This window comes from Musca autumnalis, unplaced genomic scaffold, assembly GCF_047663935.1.
Source record: "Musca autumnalis isolate F117 unplaced genomic scaffold, ASM4766393v1 scaffold_2, whole genome shotgun sequence".
Lineage (NCBI taxonomy): Eukaryota > Metazoa > Arthropoda > Insecta > Diptera > Muscidae > Musca > Musca autumnalis.
In genome coordinates this window covers 144,748,495-144,769,354 of record NW_027411755.1, presented here as the reverse complement: position 1 = coordinate 144,769,354, position 20,860 = coordinate 144,748,495, and the positions used below count along the sequence as shown (strand labels likewise).

At 38.1% G+C, this 20,860-nt stretch overlaps 1 protein-coding gene across 1 annotated transcript in view; it reads left to right on the top strand.

Annotated features, from left to right (window-relative positions):
• Nucleotides 1-20,860, top strand: part of LOC141394696 (probable G-protein coupled receptor CG31760) — a 262,519-nt gene that overhangs the window by 188,136 nt on the left and 53,523 nt on the right. The window contains 1 exon segment of the mRNA XM_073969480.1: nt 4,874-5,727. Within this exon segment, the coding sequence (XP_073825581.1) occupies nt 5,464-5,727 (264 nt within the window). The 5' untranslated portion in view covers nt 4,874-5,463.

Sequence of the window (20,860 nt, the reverse complement as noted above, 5' to 3'; positions counted from 1 at the left end):
ACACGTTAACAGCAAACACAAGAAATGGCGCAATTCACTGTAGACTTGCCACATTTACTGACTACTAAAATGTGTTGGTAGCGGCGCCGGGAGCAGGAGGATTTGGAAAACATAAAAACATGTTTTTATCATAAAAAATTGTAAATGCAAATGAAAATTTAAGTGCAATTGTATGTAAAATGCTTGTGTGATTCCTCACAACCAGCGAACAAACATACCTTAATAGACGAGAAAGATATCTGTGTATTGTGAGTATCTATGTAGTACACTGTCTCAGCCACTAAACAACCATGGTACTCTTCTATTTTACATACATACAATGGTTGACTGCTTTTAAGCGTCGATGTATGTACGTATGTTTGTATGTTGTGTATATGTATGTGTGTTGCTTTTATAGTATTTAATGTTCTATGAAATGTGTAATGCAAAATTATAAATAATCATTAAAGGCAAAAACAACTACAATGTGAAATGTTATTACTAAAACACAGAGCAGAGCGTACATCTTCCTAGGATTATATGTTCTTGAAAATCCTTATTAAAATTACAATTAATGGTTATTATAATATATTAAATGTATGTATACAACGTACATTAATACGAAGATACATAGACAAACTAGAACAAAAACATGGGAAATACATAAAGTTGAACTCGTTTAGAATAAAATTTTATTCGCAAATTGAAAGACAGCTTCTTTAATAAGTTATTTGATAAGTTCATGACTCAAAAAACCTGAAATCGTGCTGTGCCAGCTCGCCTATTACAGAACAATTGTTCCATAGACCGAACTAAGAAAAGATCTCCAATTCTCTCTGTTTTTCGCTTCGCTTTCGGGAATACCGCGCCTTCTCATTTCTTCATCCACTTGTATGCTTCATACGCCATTTTAGCGGGTTCATCATCGTTCATTCTTATGATATGGCCTAGCCAACGCAATCGTTGCATCTCAATACGTTTAACTATATTCATGTTTTTTTGTAGCTGATATAGCTCGTGGTTCATACGACGTCGATATTCACCGTCAACGAAAATCGGCCCGTAGATCTTTCAAAGAATTTTCCTCTCAAACACACCAAGCACTGCCTTATCTGCTTGCAAAAGTACCCATGCTTCGGAGCCATACATTAGCACGGGTAGTATCAGCGTTTTGTATAGTGTAATTTATTTTCTGACGAGATGTGGCTTTGTTTTTAAATTGTTTGCTTAAATCATAGTAGCATCTATTGGCCAATACAATTCTTCTTCTTCTTATTTCACAACTGATGTTGTTTGTTGTGTTTCTGACGAAGTCTTTAACTACCTCAAAATTATAGGTACCAATTTCCACAGTTGGTCCGAGCTCCATGGACGCTTTGCGAGTCGACACCATCAATTTGATCTTTTCGCCGTTTACCGCCAGACCCACTTTCGCAGATTCTGCTTCGACCTTCCTAAAGGTATCAGTTACTTACTTTACTGATCGTCCCATGATGTCTATGTCATCAGCATCTCGTATTACCTTTTCCAGCAAAATGTTGAATAGGTCACACGAAAGGCTGCCTCCTTGTCTGAAACCTCTATTGGTACTGAACTGTTCGGAGAGGTTCTTTCCAATTTTAACTGAGGACCTAGTATCAGTTAAAGTCATCTTGCAAAGCCGGATGAGCTTTGCGGGGATACCAAATTCAGACATTGCATGGAATAACTTTGATCGCAGGGGACTGTCGAATGCTGCTTTATAATTGACAAAAAGGTGATATGTGTCGATCTGCATCTCTTGGGTCTTCTCCAGGATTTACCGCAGGGTAAATATCTGATCAATGGTGGACTTGCCAGGTCATTGGCTTTAGTCGTTCGCACAATATCCCTGACACTATCTTATAGGCAATAGGAAGAAGACTTATGCCCCTATAATTGGAGCATACAGTCTTATCTCCTTTCTTGTGGACGGGACACAGGATGCTCAGGTTCTAATCGTCGGGTACGCGTTCTTCCTGCCACATGGTGCTAACTAGCTGATGCATACACCTTTCTGTGGTAACATCGTCTTCGGTACTATTGGATATTAGCAGATTGGAGAATTGTTCCTTCCATATCCTGAGCACGCTATCTGTATCTGTTACCAGATTACCTTGCTGGTCTCTACAGGAGGATGTGCATGTACCAAAGCCACCTGTTTGATGTTTCATTCTTTGGTAGAATGTTCTGACTTCATTCTGGCTCCTGTACATCTCGAATTTTTCACACACCCGCTCTTCCATTTTTCTATTTTTCTTGCGGAAAAGACGTTTCTCTTCTCTCCTTTTCTTCCGATATCTCTCTCGTGCGCTATTAGTTCCGAAAATTTAGCTAAAAACTTCAAAATACCTGAAATTATGATGATACCGATATATAGGACCTATTCCATTTTGGCGGACAAGTGTCTTAACCACTAGGAGAATGCTAAATGCCAAATTACAGCTAATTCGGTCTGTAAATGTATGTAACTAAAATCGTCAAAATACCCAAAAATACCCCAAGGGAGATACTGTTAGGGGCTAAAATCCTCAAAATATCTAAAAGAGAGGTCCGGTATATGGATGCTGTACCAAAACATGGACCTATGATGAATTTTTTTTTTGTGGAGAAGTTTTGTGACCTCTGTGAACGTCAAATGTCAAATTACAGGTAGTTCGGTCACAAATTTAGGCAATATCTGCAAAATACCTTAAATCGAGAGGAACTGTCATATATACCCCAACATGGACCTATGATGACAATTTTTTGTGGAGAAGTTTGGTGACCTCACGTGTCAAATTACAGGTAGTTCGGTCGAAAAATGTGGGTAATATCTTTAAAATTCCCAAAATCTGATGGTACTGTTATACGGGGGCTACATTAAAACATGGACCTATGTATGTTGCCAATTTTTGCTGGAGAAGTTTTGTGAACACTGGGAACCTCAATTGTCAAATTACAGTTACTTCGGTTAAACATAATAGCTGAAATTCTGAAAATACCGAAAATCGGGATGTACCGTTATATGGGGGCTATATCAAAACATGTACCTATGTTGTCATATTTAAAGTAGACATTTTGTTACCACTGGTAATGTCTCATTCCAACTTACAGGTAGTTTGATAATAAATTTAGGCAATATGTATCTACAAAATACCTAAAATCGGGAGGTACCGTCATATTGGGGCTATATCACAACATGGACCTATAATGAAAATTTGTTTGCGGAGAAGTTTTGTGACCACTGGGAACAAATGTCAAATTACTGGTAGTTCGGTCAAAAAAGGTAGGCAATATTTTCAAAATACCTGAAATTGGATGGTACTCTTATACGGGGGCTACATCAAAACATGGACCTATGTTAACAATTTTTGCTGGAGAAGTTTTGTGAACACTGGAAACCTCAATTGACAAATTACAGCTAGTTCGGCTAAAACTTGTAGCTAAAATCTTCAAAATACTGAAAACCGGGAGGTACCATTAAATGGGGGGCTATACCAACACATAAACCTATGTTGATGATTTTTGGTGGAAAAGTTTTTTGACCATTGGAAACCTCAATTGTCAAATTACAGGCGGTTCAGTGAAAAACTCTTGGTAATATCCTCAAAATATCCAAAACCGGAAGGTACTGTTATACGGGGACTACATCAAAGCATGAACCTATATTGACAATTTTTGCTGGAGAAGTTTTGTGACCACTGTTAACCTCAGAGGTCAAATTACAGCTAGTTTGGTTAAAAATTGTAGCTAAAATCTTCAAAATACCAAAAATCGGTAAGTACCGTTATATGGGGCTATTCCAACAAATAGACTTATGTTGACGATTTTTGGTGGAATAGTTTCGCGACCATTGGAAACCTCAAATGTCAAATTACAGGTACTTCGGTCAAAAAATGTAGGTAATATCTTTAAAATATCCAACATCGGAAGGTGCCGTTACACAAGGGATACATCAAAACATGGAGGTTCCTAGTAATCACAAAACATCTCCACCTAAAACTGTTAACTTAGGTCCATATTTTGGTATAGCCCCATATAAGGTTCCCGACCAATTGAATACATTTTTTATGCTTTTTTACCTAATTCAGGTATCAGTGATCACAAAATATTTCCACCTAAAATTGTGGACAGGAAAGAAAATAATTTTTCCGCTTCAGTTGAGAATATTTTATGGTGGAGGGTATAAAAAGTTCGGCTTTACGCTTTTTCACTTGTTTTCTTTAGGTCCGAGGTTGTGGATCTCTGACTGATACTTTCTTACTTGTTTTCAGAAAATTTTGTGGTGGAGAGTAAAAAGTTCGGCCCGAACGAACTGAACGATTTTTACTTGTTTTAATGAAATTTTTCATGGTAGAGCTACTAAACCTACGCCTCAGGTTTTACCCCCAGTTTATGTATTTCAAAACGAAAATGTGTGCGCATGAAAGACACCCAAACTTTAATTTTTGAAATATTATTTAATTTGCGTTTGCTTCAAAACAAAAAACTAATTTGAAATACACACTCAAATTTGGTAGTTTTTCTTCCGCATTCGTTTTCTTATCGACATACATAAAGAGGCCCTTAAGCTTAAAGTGTTGCGTGCCATCTTTGACGACTGTTAAAGCAAATTGATACCATGAATAGGTCAGTGATTATTTAACTTTATTAGACATGTTATCACACTATCATACTAAAAATGTATACTGTATCATTTCCATATATACCTTTGATCGGATCTCTTGAATGGAGTTCGATTGACACAAGCTGTGAAATTCATTGTTCAGATTTCGATTAATTGAATCAAAGTTGCTCTAAAATATAATATTTATCCTTACTTAATAACCTAACCAACTGAAAATTTCATTAACATCTTCTCTTTGCTCTCTCTCCCTCTTCAATTCAATTGCAGCGTTAAATAAATTGTATTTCTCAACAATATCCTTATGAATAATAACAACAACAATGCAATGCTTTCTAACAATATGGCTGGGCTAAGCCTCAAAATATGCAGCAGCAACAACAACGGCTACTACTTCGGTACCAATACAACAACAACAACAGCAGTGAGAAAGATTGCAAAAAACTTCACAATAAAGACGAACAAATCAGAGTTAAACAATAACAACAACAAACAACATTTATTCCAAAGGAAATCAAAAACGGAAACCGGAAATTTTCCCCCAACTTGTTTACAACCCAACCACAACCACGACAAAGGCGACGACTTCGAAGACGATAGCAGGGAAATAAACAAAACATTGAGGGAAGAGTCTACAGGTTCCCAGTGCCATAAACTTCCAGTCAAGAGGCCAAATTACATTAACCCATTGTTGCCAACATCCGTATTATCAACATTGGCATCTCTCCCTCGCTGCGACACATCGTCCTCACCATCATCATCATCATCCTTATCAACCACATCACTGGTAGCGGCTGCGACGGCGGTACGGCCGACATTATTCGATTTCCCCAACAAAACATTTGAACAAACCGTTAAACATGTTGTTGCATTTAATTTATGTAATCTTTGTTGTTGGGCAATTGCAATTTGATTACATTGGAGCTCATTTTGTTGCCAATTTAACAACGACAACAGGCAGTAATGCAACAACAGCTACTGGCTTCATCACTACATCGACAACATTCTCATCATCATCGGCCGTTGCAACCACAAGTACAAGCACGACCAGCAGTAGTACGACAAGCACCACAATATCGCTGGATAATATTGTACGGATTGGTGATGGCAATATCATAACCCGGGTAAGTGTAAAAGTCATAGTTAATCGTGTGAATGAACATTTGTTTTTCTGAGTGTGGATGTGTGTGTGTGGGAAATGAAGAAATCATTTTGCGGTTATGTGCGCACATTTTAACAAGACCAGCAGAAGGAATTGTTTAAGGGTCATAAGAGATTTCCTAAATGAATTAAGACATTTTCTGTATGGATGCCCAGATAAATAATGGTAAGTGGGATTTGTGGTTGTTGTTGTGATTGTAGCAAGGCGAATATGTTCCTAGGTGCATTGGTTTCAGTTATCTGAGGAATTAGAATCAAAAATTCTGCAACATGGACTGGCTCCGCCTATAAAGAATCGGTTGTCAAATAGGTGGATTTAGCAGGGCAAGTAATGTTTGTGATTCGGGCTCAATATGAATCGAAGCAGCTGCACCATCCTAATGTTAATTGAGCTAAAACCTAAGTTGTTGTCGTAAAAATGTTTTTATTTATTTTTATAACATCCAACACAATACGGAGGGTATAATTATATTTGTCATTCCGTTTGTAATACATCGAAATATTCGCCGGAGACCCATAAAATTCCAAGTCAATATAACCATGTCCGTCTGTGTGTCTGTTGAAATCAAGATACAGCTAGCAATTTTGCAGATAGAGCTTTATAATTTGTTATAGAAGTCTCTATCACTCCTAGGATATTTGGCATTGACAATTGGCATATAGCCCCCATAGAAACCCCCAGATTTTCGGTATTTTCAAGGTTATGACCTCAATATCCCACCAAAAAGTCTCAAATTTGGTGTTTACTCTTCGGTGGGAGTATGCAACTTTCTACCTAAACTTTGTCGTCACGGGCCCATGCCTTCATATAGCCCCAAAGAACGGTACCTCCAAATTTTCAGTATTTTGAAGGTTGTAGCCTCAACATCTCTGTATTTAGTCTTCTTTGAGAATATTAAACCTTTTGAAAGTTGTAACCTCTATATCCCACCAAAAAGTCTGAAACTTTGTATTTGGTCTTCATCACAGGTATAAAACTTTGTACCTCAAATTTGTCCGAAAAGGTCCACGCCTCCGAACGGTACCTCCCGATTTTCGTTGTTTGGAAGGTTGTAGCGTGTGACAAAGGTAAAAATAACAAGTAAAAAGTCGTTAAGTTCGACTGGTCCGAACTTTTTATACCCTCCACCATAAAATAGTCTTAATTAAAATGGAATAATTAGGGTCCTTTTACAATTTTAGGTGGAACAACTTTTCACTGTGAACACAAATGTTGGGGCAGAGATAATTCCTTTTGGAGATGAAAGCCCTTGGTGTGTGTATATTAAAAACCCCGAAGGACAGATGCGCCGTGATTCGAACTTCCGCGTTATGGCGTGATGAAGTTTTTGCAAGAGACCCTGTAAGCCATCATGAATTAGCATTATATCTTTGTTTGTTGTTTTTGTAGAGCACTTAAGCAACAGTGAACAAAGATATAACACTAATTCCTGATGGCCCACAGGGTCTCTAACAAAAATTTCATCACGCCATAACGCGGAAGTTCGACTCAAGGCGGATCTGTCCTTCAGGGTTCATAATATACTCACCAAGGCCTTTCTTTCCCAAGAGGAATTTTCCGTGCCCCAGACTTTTAACTCCATTTTGTTGCACAGTGTTATCTAATCTAATCTAAAAAAATGTGTTCAGCTAGGTGAAAGGTACCACCTACGGGGCTATATCAAAGAGTCAACCTATCTTTAAATTTTTTGTCGGAAAAGTTTTATAGCTGCAGGGAACTTCAAGAGTCAAATTGAGGGTAGTTTCATCAAAACAATGTAGACCCTCAAACATGGACCCATGTTGACGAATTTTAGTGAAGAAATTTCGTGACCACTGAAAATTCCCGAAAATCGGGAGGTACAGTTATATGGGGGGATATACCAAAACATGGACCTATATTGACGATTATTTTTGAATAGACACAATTGTAGCTAAAATTCTCAAAATACCGATCATTACAGCTATTTCGGTTAAAAACTGTACCTAAAATTCTCAAAATACCGAAAATTGGGAGATGCCGTTATATGCAGGCTATACCAAAACATGGACCTATGTTGACGATGCTTGGTGGGGATGTTTCATGACCACTGAGTACCTCAAATGGCAAATTACAGCTAGTTCGGTTAAAAATTGTAACTAAAATGCTCAAAATACCGAAAATCGGGAGGTATTGTTATATGGGGGCTATACCAAAACATGGACCTATGTTGACGATATTTGATGGAGATGTTTCATGACCACTGAGAACCTCAAATGTCAAATTGCAGATAGTTCGGTTACAAATTGCAGCTAAAATTCTCAAAATACCGAAAATCGGGAGGTACCGTTATATGGGGGCTATACCAAAACATGGACCTATGTTGACGATGCTTGGTGGAGATATTTCATGACCACTGAGAACCTCAAATGGCAAATTACAGCTAGTTCGGTTAAAAATTGTAGCTAAAATTCTCAAAATACCGAAAATCGGAAGGTACCGTTATATGGGGGCTATACCAAAACATGGACCTATGTTGACGATGTTTCGTGGAGATTTTTTATGACCACTGAGAACCTCAAATGTCAAATTTCAGATAGTTCGGTTAAAAATTGTGGCTAAAATTCTCAAAATACCGAAAATCGGGAGGTACCGTTATATGGGGACTATACCAAAACATGGAGCTATGCCCATATCCTTTGGGATATAAGTCTATTGATCACCCTAAGTGCCAAATTATAGCTAATTCGGTCTGCAAATGTGGCGAAGAACGTCAAAATACCTCAAATCCGGAGGTACCGTTATATGGGGGCTATACCAAAAAGTGGACCGATATAGCCCATCTTCGAACTTGACCTGCCTATGGAAAAAAGACCCTCGGGTGCAAAATTTCAGCACTTTATCTCAATTATTGCGGACGCTAGAGTGATTACAACTGACGGACGGACAGACGGACAGACGGACATTGCTAGATCGTCTTAGAAGTTTATCCTGATCAAGAATATATATACTTTATAGGGTCGCAAATGATTAGTTCGATGTGTTACAAACAGAATGACAAACTTACCCTCAGTTTTTATACCCTCCACCATAGTATGGAGGGTATATTAAGTTTGTTTTTCCGTTTGTAACGCATTGAAATACTCATTTGCGACCCTATAAAGTATATATATTCTTGATCAGGGTAAAATTCTGAGTCGATCTGAGCACGTCCGTCCGTCCGTCCGTCTGTGGTAATCACTCTAGCATCCACAAAAATGGAGATAGAGCGTTGAAATTTTGTTTGCAGGCAGGTCAAGTTCGATGATGGGCTATATCGGTCCACGTTTTGGTATAGCCCCCATATAACGGTACCCCCCGATTTACGGTATTTTGCCGTTTTTAGCTACATTTTCAGACCGATTTAGCTATAATTTAACATTTAGGGTTCTTAAGTGTCAATAAACGTATATAACAAAAGTTGTGGACATAGGTCCACGTTTTGGTATAGCCCCCATATAACGGTACCCCCCGATTTACGGTATTTTGCCGTTTTTAGCTACATTTTCAGACCGATTTACCTATAATTTGACATTTAGGGTTCTTAAGTGTCAATAAACGTATATAACAAAAGTTGTGGACATAGGTCCACGGTTTGGTATAGCCCCCATATAACGGTACCCCCCGATTTACGGTATTTTGCCGTTTTTAGCTACATTTTCAGACCGATTTAGCTATAATTTGACATTTAGATTTAGCTATAATTTGACATTTAGGGTTCTTAAGTGTCAATAAACGTATATAACAAAAGTTGTGGACATAGGTCCACGTTTTGGTATAGCCCCCATATAACGGTACTCCCCGATTTACGGTATTTTGCCGTTTTTAGCTACATTTTCAGACCGATTTAGCTATAATTTGACATTTAGGGTTCTTAAGTATCAATAAACTTATATAACAAAACTTGTGGACATAGGTCCACGTTTTGGTATAGCCCCCCATATAACGGTACCCCCCGATTTACGGTATTTTGACGTGTTTAGCTATATTTTCAGACCGATTTATCTATTATGTGACATTTAGGGTTCCTAAATGTCAATAAACTTATATAACTAGTGGACATAGGTCCATGTTTTGGAATAGCCCCCATATAACGTTACCGCCCGATTTCAGGTATTTTGACGTTTAAACATTTCTAGACCGAATTAGCTATAATTTGATATTTAGGGTTCTTAGTGACCAAAAAACTTATATTCGAAATAATTATTAACGTAGATCCATGTTTTGGTATAGCCCCATATAACGGTACTTCGGTATAACGGATTTCGGTATCCCCATATAACGAATTTTCGGTATTTTGAGAATTTTACCTACAAGTTTTAACCGAATTATCTGTAATTTGAACATTTGACATTTGAAATTCTTAGTGGTCACCACACCTCTCCACCAAATATTGTCAAGAAAGGTCGATGTATTAATGAAGCTCCCATATAAAAGTACCTCCCGATTTTCAGTAATTTGATGATTTTAGCTACAATATTAAACCGAACTAACAGTAATTTGACATTTGAAGTTCTTAGTGGTCACAACACCTCTCCATAAAAAATTGTCAACATAGGTCCATGTTCGGATATAGCTCCATTTTAACGGTACCTCCCAATTTTCAGTAATTGGCAATTTAGCTACAATTTTTAACCGAACTAACTGTAATTTTACATTTGAAGGTTGTTGTGGTCACCACACATCTGCATCAACAATTTTCAACATAGCCCCAGTATAACGATACTTCCCGATTTTCGGTACTTTGAGGATTTTGCGTAAAATGTTTAACCATGTTTTGGTATAGCCCCAAACCAAACCTCCCGATTTTCCGTACCTTAGCTTTATTATTTGGACGAACTTTCTGTAATTTGAATTTTAATAGCCAACAAAAATTCTGCAACAAAAATTGTTCATTTAAGTTCATATTTTCGTATAGCCCACATACATCCTAACTAGCTGTTAATGACATTTGAAGTTCCCACCTTATGTATTTTCGGTATTTTGAGGATTCTAGCTACAATTTTTAACCGAATTAGGAGTTATTTGACATTAAAGGCTCCCATCAAAAACTGTCAACATAGGTCCATGTTTTATAATCACCTCTATATAACGGTACCTCCCAATTTCTCGCCCATCAAAAATTGTAAACATACATAGTTAGATATAGGCACCATAAAAAAGGGCATCCCGAATGAAGCATTTTATGTACATTATCTGACATTTTAACGTACCCACTTAAAGTTGGGGACAGGAATGAAAACTAATTATTCCATTTTAGTTCAGAATATTTTATGGTGGATGGTATGAAAAGTTCGGCCCGGCCGAACTTAACGCTTTTTTACTTGTTGTAACTTATTTTTGTTCGTTCGTCTATATTCGTAATAATTTAAGCATTCGTAGCTCAGCCCCCAGATGACATACACATCTAATATTTCGTATACTCGTTCCATATATCATTAAGGATTCCTCATTTAAAAATCAGAGCTCTACATTTGCGCTAAAGCGAGTAAATCGATCTACAAAATATGACAATTCGTGTGAGAAGAATAAAAATTTTTACAAAAACTGGGGGTTAATATACCCTCCATACTATGGTAGAGGGTATAAAAATTGTGCTGTAAAAATATATAATTGTAGGCTTTGAAATTCAAACTAGGAAATTTCAATATTTTCAAAATATTGAAAATCATTTAAATTCGAAAAGTTTTAACAGTCAAGACGTGCCTAAATATTTGAAAAAAAAAAGGTTTTTTTTAAGGAATAACTTTTGTATCCTTTCTCTTTGAATACGAAGGATATTTAATTATTTCGGAGGAAAAGGATATAGGAGTTTAACTGGTTTGAAATATATTCGCGTGTTTCATATACAATAATAATTGTTATTTATAGACTGCCGATTCTTGGGGAATCGGCGTATCCTCGAACCAACGAATATACCAATTCCTCGAAGTCCTTTCACACATTTTCTGCTACAAAGGCATGCCTTACGCCCTGATTTAAGCCGGATTTAAAGTTTACAACAATTTAGAACATCAAATATAATTTAAAATGCGGATTTAAGGATATAATTGGTGAATAAAAGATTTATATTTTCCGAATAAAACCAGAGGCAACAAAATGAATTATATCAAATATGAACAAATCCCGCTAAAGCGGGAACCAAACTTTCCCAAAATAACGATTCAATATGGAGAACATTCATTGAAGCCATTTTGAAGTAATAATGTTCTCCACGTAACTCTAACAGTTTCCATTAAATAATGTGATACCTGATGGCTACTTAATAACGATATCATATAATAACCATTCGACCCGCAGGACCTTGGAGTTCCAGTTTTGAATTATAATCTTACATTTTTATTACTCATGGGAAATTCCACGAGCTAAGCAAACTTAATCTTATAATTTAAACCTAAAACATGAATCTCTCAAAGTCAACAGGCCTGAGGACCTAGCGGAATTTAATTGGTGAGTCATATCCATTTTACATAAAGTTTGCCTTAGCTCTCTTCATTCATCATTAAATAATACTTATTTAACTAGCGATTGATAGCGAATTACATAATCGATTTATATATAGATAATAGCTATAACATGAATCATTTTTCTAGGGATATGCATAGAATCACTTTCTGAGTCGATTTATGCATGTCCGTCCGTTCGCAACGTACAGGTCGCATTTGCTGTCCGATTTGGCTGAAAATTGGGCAAGATCATTTTTTTAGCCGTCGGCAGAACGCTATTGCTTTTGGTGAAAATCGGTTCAGATTTGGATATAGCTCCCATATATATTTTCGGCCGATTTGACGTATTTGCTGCACCAAACACGCTATATACGACTGAATTTGATGCAATTTGGTTTTTGTGACTGAATTCGGTCTAAAACTAAATGTGCCAAATTATATCGAAGTCGGTTCAGATTTGGATATAGCTCCCATATATATTTTCGCCCGATTCCACATATTTGCTGCACCAAAAACCCTATATCTGCCAATTTTGATGAACATTGGAATGTGTGACAGCATTTTGTCTAGTAAAAATTGTACCGTATTATATAGAACTCAGTTCAAATTGATATACATATATCTCCTATATTTTACATATTCACAGTGGTGTAGGGTATCATGTAGTCGGCCCCGCCCGACTATGATCCTTTCCTTACTGGTTTTTCATTTGCGAAAGGTGAAGGTGTTTAAGTAAAGAGGTGTTATAGGACTGAAAACATATACTTCAGCATGGTAGGGTGCAGGGACGTACGCAGGGCGGGGGCACGGTCTATTATTTATTTGAACTGTATAGAGCTCTCGAGGCTTAAAACTCATCCGGTTATAACAAAAATAACGAGTTCAGTATTGTGGGAATAGAAATATATAAAAAATCTATTGAATAAAATGTATGAAGGGTCGGTCCTTCGTGGACTACATATTGAAAGCCAATTAGAAATTTTTTTACTGCCATCGCCAAAATTTTGTTATTCTGTTTTAGACAAATTTGCTGCTAAACAGTATGGGAAAATAATGAAGATAAATGAATTTTTGTGCGTCACTTAGTTTTTACTTTTCATCACCGAAGTATAATTGTAACCTCAGACTTTAGATTACGAGATTATATACACTAGGATTGTATCGTATAGATTTCATCAAAATAATGATTTAAGACTTCACATATGTTTGGACGATATTCGTTTCAGCCAAGATGGAAGTACTTCCCACCGTCCGTCCGTCTGTATCTCTGTTTGTCTGGCAGGTTGGAACACATGATAACTCTCGGTCCAAGTTATGGATCTCGTAATGTTTTGTCCAAATTAAATTTAATTCATATCGGTACCTCCGCCATAAAAGTTCAAAAATGTTCACTAAAATGGTCGAAGGGACTAACCGATTCGGTCTAAAATCGAACCTAATATGGTTCGCAAGATTACTTCCAAAAGTACATCAAGAGAATATGTTTGGACAACATCTTCAGGTCTCTTGTACAAGTCTAACATAACTGCAGTTTAAAGACTGTTCGATGATTCTTTGGACATTTTGTAGTCTTGTTTACAGCGATATCCTACTTTTTGTGGACAAGTTTATGCTTCCTGACAAAGCTCTAAGCGCGGTAACTATCGAGAATAATTATGTGGGGTTCAATAAGTCCATCAAAGTGGTTGTCATCGAGTCCAAAAACTTCTAATCGTACAATTAAGAAAACAAATTATAACGCTTCTTTTGTAACATAATATTAAAAGTAAAAATAATCCAGGTATCAGAATCTATCTCTTTCGGTAAATAAAACTGTGCAACATTTTTAAGGTAATCTTGTGCAAATAATTTGAAGTGAGGATTTTTTGAAAGTACAGACCAAAAGTACAAAAGCCCTAGTTCCGTTTTGTTGAGTCAGATACAGCTTGGATTTTATGGCCCCATCTAAACATTGTTAAATATCGACTTTTTAAACAACTCGGGGCTATATCTCTGAAACCAATGCAAATCTTCTTCTAACCTTTGCAGCATATTTGTAGATAAGGGCCAAAATAAAATATTTGGAGAAATGAAAAAAATAATAAATTTTATAATATGTATATCTAAAAATTCCATAATTTGTATACATTTCGCACCATATCTCCAAAACTGTTAAATTTTTCTTAATGTTTTCATTTGGAAACATATCAACGACAACGACCGCCGATATTCTGAAAAATTAGGCTAAGATCATCGAAATAGTGAAAATCTTGCTATAGCAAAGACAACGGCAATGCTTTAATTCTTTGTGGTTGTAAAATTCTGCGACCTGTATGATTAAAAACTTCAATATACTTCAATAAATTTTACATGGCGACATTACGGACCGTGGCCCGATATTGTCTATTCTCAATTCTAAATATCCTACTCTGTAAATATTTAAAATTTTATCCTTAGTCCCGATTTACATAAAACGATTTTTCTTGCGGAAATTTTTCTCGTTCTCTTTTAAACTTTCCTCTTGCGTTTATACAGGCAATTCTGTTTAGGCAAGTTTTGTTTTCAAAACAATGAAAATAATGTCAAAACCGAAAAATATAAAAGGAATTGCCTGAAAATTGCCGGTACGAGCATTTTTTTCCACTTCCATACCCCTTACGTGTCTCTCCTACAAACTGAGACTTGCCGCACGTAAACTCGCCTAATGTAAATTGGGACTAAATATTATGAATTCTTTCTATTGAATTTATATACTTTGTACCATTATTTCATATAAAATATAGAATAGAATATAGAATAGAATATGTGCCAAAATTTCCAGTCCATCGGACAAACATTTACCGAGATATGAGCTTTCGAAGGGAAACATTTATTGTGTTTTGTATGTAGCATAGAAACTAAAAACGTCTTTTTCTCGAAGTGGCACTTTATATGTTTTTGTGGGACTATTGTACACATAAATCATGTGCTTAACCGAGAGAGTCTTTAAAAAACTGCTGACGGAGTCAGAAAAATATCAATTTTGTACAGTGTTTTGTTTCTGTTAAAATCGAAATTTTGATTTTTACTGTTCAAAATTTTTAAAAATTGATTTTTTTTAATTCCTTTTCGATAATGGACAAGATTATTATTATTATTATCATCATCTTCTTTTAAGTCCCACTTAAATCTATCCACTTTCCTCTATCATTTCCATTTATATTCCTTTTCTGAAAGAGCTACTTTATTTTGCTTTTATGACGACGAAACCGAGCCTACTTCTGAAGGAAAAGAACTGCCCCAAGACTGAGTACGGCCGGGGCAAGGTGGTAGCCACTTCATGAGGAAGTAGGACCCGAGTAGTGGTTCGTTATAAGCGTCAACATCCTACCGAAACGACTTAAATTTAGTATTTTGTCTTCCTTGGGAATATGAAACCTTCCACTTGAAATTTGTCGTAATAGGTTCATGCCTTCATATAGCCTCCATAGGACCGATTTTTGGTATTTTAAAGGTTGTGGCATCAATCTCTCATTGAAATGGCCGAAATTTAATATTTATTCTTTGTTGGGGGAATACAAATTTCCACCAGAAATTTGTCAGAAGGTTGCGGCATCAATATCCTACCGAAATGGCTGAAATTTGATATTTAGTGTTCGTTGGGGCTATAACATTTTCCACCTGAAATTTTCCACAATAGGTCCACGCCTTCATATAGCTCCCATAGAACTATACTTCCCGATTTTCGGTACTTTGAAGATTGTGTCCTTAATATTCCACCGAAATGGCTAATATTTGGTATTTAGTATACATACGTTAAGAGTAAAAATTTGCCGTCCGCAGTGTATCGTGTGGGGCTGTGCCGCATGCTGGTCATATGTTGTGCACGGTGTCATCGCTCCTTGCCCTATAGGACTTTAGGCTGCTGCGCCATCCCGAGCGTAGTTGAGCCAAAACTGATCTGGTGTGTCGTGGCAACTGACGCTCTTCAGCTGCGCTATATGGGGATGTTCCCCGATAACCGCATTCACACGATAGTTGTTTATGGCATCTGCGACTGCATCCGTGTGAATGGTATATGAACCTGCTTGATAGGTTTGTTGATCTAGCGGTTCCTCTTGTAATGCTGGAGCTCTCTTTCTAGATCATGAAGATCCTTCCTGACATGCCTGGGTGAGGGGAGGGTGTCGTATCCGGCTAGGTGCCGGCTAGGTCCTATCCACCATATGGTGATTAGGATGGCACTTACAGTAATAACCGAGCAAGCCTTTGCTGTTCTGGAAGAATCTTTGTCTCCACATGTAGATGGTCCACTTGCGGTGACATTCTGACAGGTTTGAATATTTTTACATCGCGGACTAAACTGACGCCGCATAGCTTACCATATTATATGTGGTCAACAAAGTTTATTGATCTGCACCCCAAGTGCTGCCGGCTAGGGACATGAAGACCTTGTTCATACATCTCACCTTGTCGCAGATAGCTGTGAATGTGGTCCCTAGAATTTTGGGTAGTTTGTGGTCGGAATTTCGCTACCATCGGCTATGCCATTTAACTCTTTTCTCACCACTGCCGTCCATGTGGTGAACATAGAGGTCGTAGATTTAGTGGCGGATATTTGCATGTTCCTCGTGTCATCATCAAGGCAACAGAGAAAGTACCTGACGCCAAGATCGTGCAATCATCCACATATGTTACGACTTAATGCAATGAAGTTAAATAGTTCCGTAGATATGACCCCACCTTTTAGAACTCCCTGTTTCACTTTACGGGACTTAGACTTCTTGTTCCTGAATTCTACGTACGACTATCTAAAGTTTCTAAACTGGCCGCTGGGTTGTCTGCTCGATATCCTCAAACAGCGTGGAGTACTTAACAGTATCAAAGGCTTTTGATAAGTCAAGCGCCATCATCACTGTTCTGTCGAACGACTTGCTCTGGTTGAGTACTCGACTAATATGTGTGGAGATGGTGTGCAACGCAGTAGTCGTGCTGTGCTGCTTACGAAATCTATGCTGATGATCGGCAACTTGATAGATGTTTCTGACTCTGGGGATGACTAAAGCCTCAAGGGTCTTCGCTAATGCAGATTCCATCAAGGACCAACGCTTTAGATAATTTACCGTTCCTGATGGCATTCGTAATTGTAAATTGTGGTGGTTCATCCTCGGCAGGAAGAAATCTAACGCGACGTGTACTCTTCGCTTCGCCCTGTCCCTCCCAGGGTGTTCGACAAACTATCGATTGAAATAACTGCGCACCCCTTCGTGTCAGTCAGCGTAACGTCGTCTAATGTGAATGGGGTATTTTATAAAGCTAAAACCGTGTTTCCCTTGACCGTTTACGTTCTACTGCTGCCTGTGCAACAGAATCAGTTTGAATGTTATCCACGCCTGCCTGATAGGATCGTTGGTTTAGATGTTCCCGTTCTTGCCTTTGAACCTTTCTTCCTCTATATAATGATCTACTGTGGTTGGGGAAGCAGGTCCAAAAGCAGGTACTGCATCGACATCTCATTGTGCCAACATCATGTCAACTCGCAAAGTCCTCGGGGCGGCATTCTTACAGCTTCGAATATTCTATCAATGCGTGGCGCTAACATTTGCACACTGGAGCCGCACAGCTTATCACAGACAGGCCTATTACTTTATAAGAGGTCTACAGGGTCAACACCACAAGTGCTGCCGGCCAGCGACTTGAGAAACTTGTTCCTACTTCTGATCTTGTCGCAAATAAGTGTGGCTTGCGCGAACGACTTAAACTTGCTATCGAACGTTACACCGAATATCTTGGAGTAGTTAGTGTTCGAGATCAGGACACCATCGACCAATATGTTCGGGGGGAGCCTCATTTAAGACGTCCATGTGGTAAACAGCGTGGCAGTGGATTTAGCGGTGGATATTTTCATATTCCTCTGATAGAAGAACTGTACCAAATCAGTTACGCAGATATTTAACCTATAATTTATGTTATCGACGATAGAACCCGATGTCAAGATCGTACAATCATCCGCGTACATTACGGTCTCTATGACGTCTGGAGGAAGTGGAATTTTAGCAAGGTATATAATGAAATATATACCAACATTACGCTGAGGGGATTTGTCACCGACGAAAATTTTGATGATCTGGTCAGGTGGCTCACAGATATAGTAAATTATCCAACCGATCAAACCCGGCTGGAGGGATGTCTTCTCAATAGGCTCGAACAGCTTGACATGGTTGACGGTATTGAAGAACTTCAATATGTCAAGAACCACCATGATTTTTAGATCGCACGGCCTGTTCTGCTACAGCCCTTGATTGATGTGTAGGACATGACGTGTAATCCTGTTGTGGTACTGTGCATTTTCCGAAATTCATGCTAAAGTTAGGCAAGTGAGATACAGCTTCTCATCATGTGGGGAAGTAGAGCCTCTAGAATCTTCGCTACTGGCGACAGGAAGGAAATCAGATTGTACGACTCGCCTTTACTGGTATCCTTGCCTGGCTTCAGTAGCGGGAACACCCTAACGACAGATTGGTGACGACTGCAACATCGCTCATCGAAAATTGTGCTGGTACCTCCTCTGTTCGCATCCTTGTCTGGTACAATATCGGTAGCTAACGATAGGTTGAAAATACTTGTCAAATACTCAAGTCCGAGTTCATCTGTAAGTAGTACCACTGAAATTCCGTGTGGGCTCAACGCTTTCGATGATTTTGTGTTTCGGATGACGTCTGCAAAATCGCTCATGGAAAATTGTGGAGGTGCCTCTTTGGCTGGGAGTCTTAGAGGACTTATATTCGCCCTACCACTCTCGGGGTATTCTCTAAACAACCGGTTAAAATAGCATGCTGTAAGTAGACGACTCTCGGGGTGCTCTTTAAATTACCGGTTAAAATAACGCGCACACCTTTTCATTGTCACTCCGTAGAAAGTAACAACCTTTATATCTTATTTCTTTATCACATTTGAGAGTGGTTTAACCGTTGCCCAGGTGATCTAGCCACTTTTGCCGCTTATACTCGACTCTTAGCGTGTTGGCATCAATAGTAAGTTATCTAACTCTTGGGTCTCCAGGAATCATAAGACAAAGCCACCGCGCTCATTTGCTAATCCCGTCGACTCTGTTAGAAACTTTGGCTTAATTTTGGGTATTCGATGAGCAGATATGTAGGGAGCGGCTGCAGCTATGATTATGTCCCCGAAAATTCTTCAGCTACCTCTGGATCTGGGTGACTGGGTGGCAAATTCTCTGAAACTTTGTCAAACAGCTTTTCCATGATTCAGAAAAGTACGGCGATAAGAGTTTATGAAGTCGGGTGATCTGTTTAAGGAGACGATGATAGAAAGGTGTCTGAGCCAAGGGATATAACGGGTTGCCAGGATGCGTCAATGATCAGACCTGGTGCCACAATGATTCACTGCCTAGAACGGAATGCCAAAGCTGATGATGAGCATTGAAGTTCCCTGGTAACAGACGATTATTGCCCTGCAAAAGTGATCTAATATCAGACATATAAGGTAAAGTATGTACTGCTATTAATAGGCGGTATGTACACAACTCTACTTCGGCAGTTCCACACTATACTGCTACCTGCATACATTCCATGTGTTGGTAACTAGAGTCAGGCTCAATCGAGATAGGTCTGTACTTGACAGACTGGTGTATATGGAAAACAAGTCCTTCTCCTGCGCTTTTTTTACGATGCTTTCGCAAAACGTTGTAACCATCGCAACGTTGTAAGCTACAGCCAATTCATCTCACCGATGATGACATATCTTGGATGCGTATTTAGGAAATGGAAAAGATCAATGACCCAGCATTCTTTTCTATCCCGGCACGTTCCAAACCCGTTCGAACCAGACATTTCGGAATTTATTGCCGCTTTCATGGTGAAAAATACACGAACACAAACACAGGTGTCGTTGAGCGGCAACTCTGCAATTTTTTAACATTGGTAGTCCTTGGTACCCCGGTCACAATTTTTTGATATATAGGTCTTGAAATGGGTCGAAATTTCTTGCTCTAACAGAATTATGTTAAGGGTGCCCTCGGATCGTCTTGAAATTTTAATAATATAAGTCTTCGTTACCCTGATTATAATTCGGCTACGGGAACACAACCACCTTTTATATGTTAAGTTTTCTTTAAGTAAGCTGCCTTCGACTGCAAGCTTAAGATTTTCATTCGTTGTGATCAGGATAGAGTGATTCGAAAAAAGTCAAAACCCATATCGGCAAAACCCTATTTTTGTAGATTAAAAGTTTCACACCAACCCTAAACATTTTGTTTATTCTTCAGTCATTTAAAGCAACCCCTTAATAGGCCCACAATAATTTTTTAAAGTACTGAGCTGTGTTGTATCAAAGAGAATTTTGCAACGTCCCTAGCCTAGACTAAAGGCTACGTAGACTTGGATACAGTAAAAATATGTCCCATTAAATTAAAGGTCCGTCCGTCTATTAGCACGGTAAAAACTATACTTCGTGAGGTAATAACCCAAAAGCTCTATAAAAACCGGACTGAAGAGCAAAATAACTTACTGATAACGAATTGAGTACTCCAATTGGCCGAAACTTTGCACATCCTGATTTTGTTTTCCTAAAGCTCAAAAAAGTTGCAAAATAGAATATGTCGGTACATTCCTTCAGATTTCAATGTTAAAATTCATAAATTTCTGAAGATTCCAATATTAGAAGCTGTTGAAA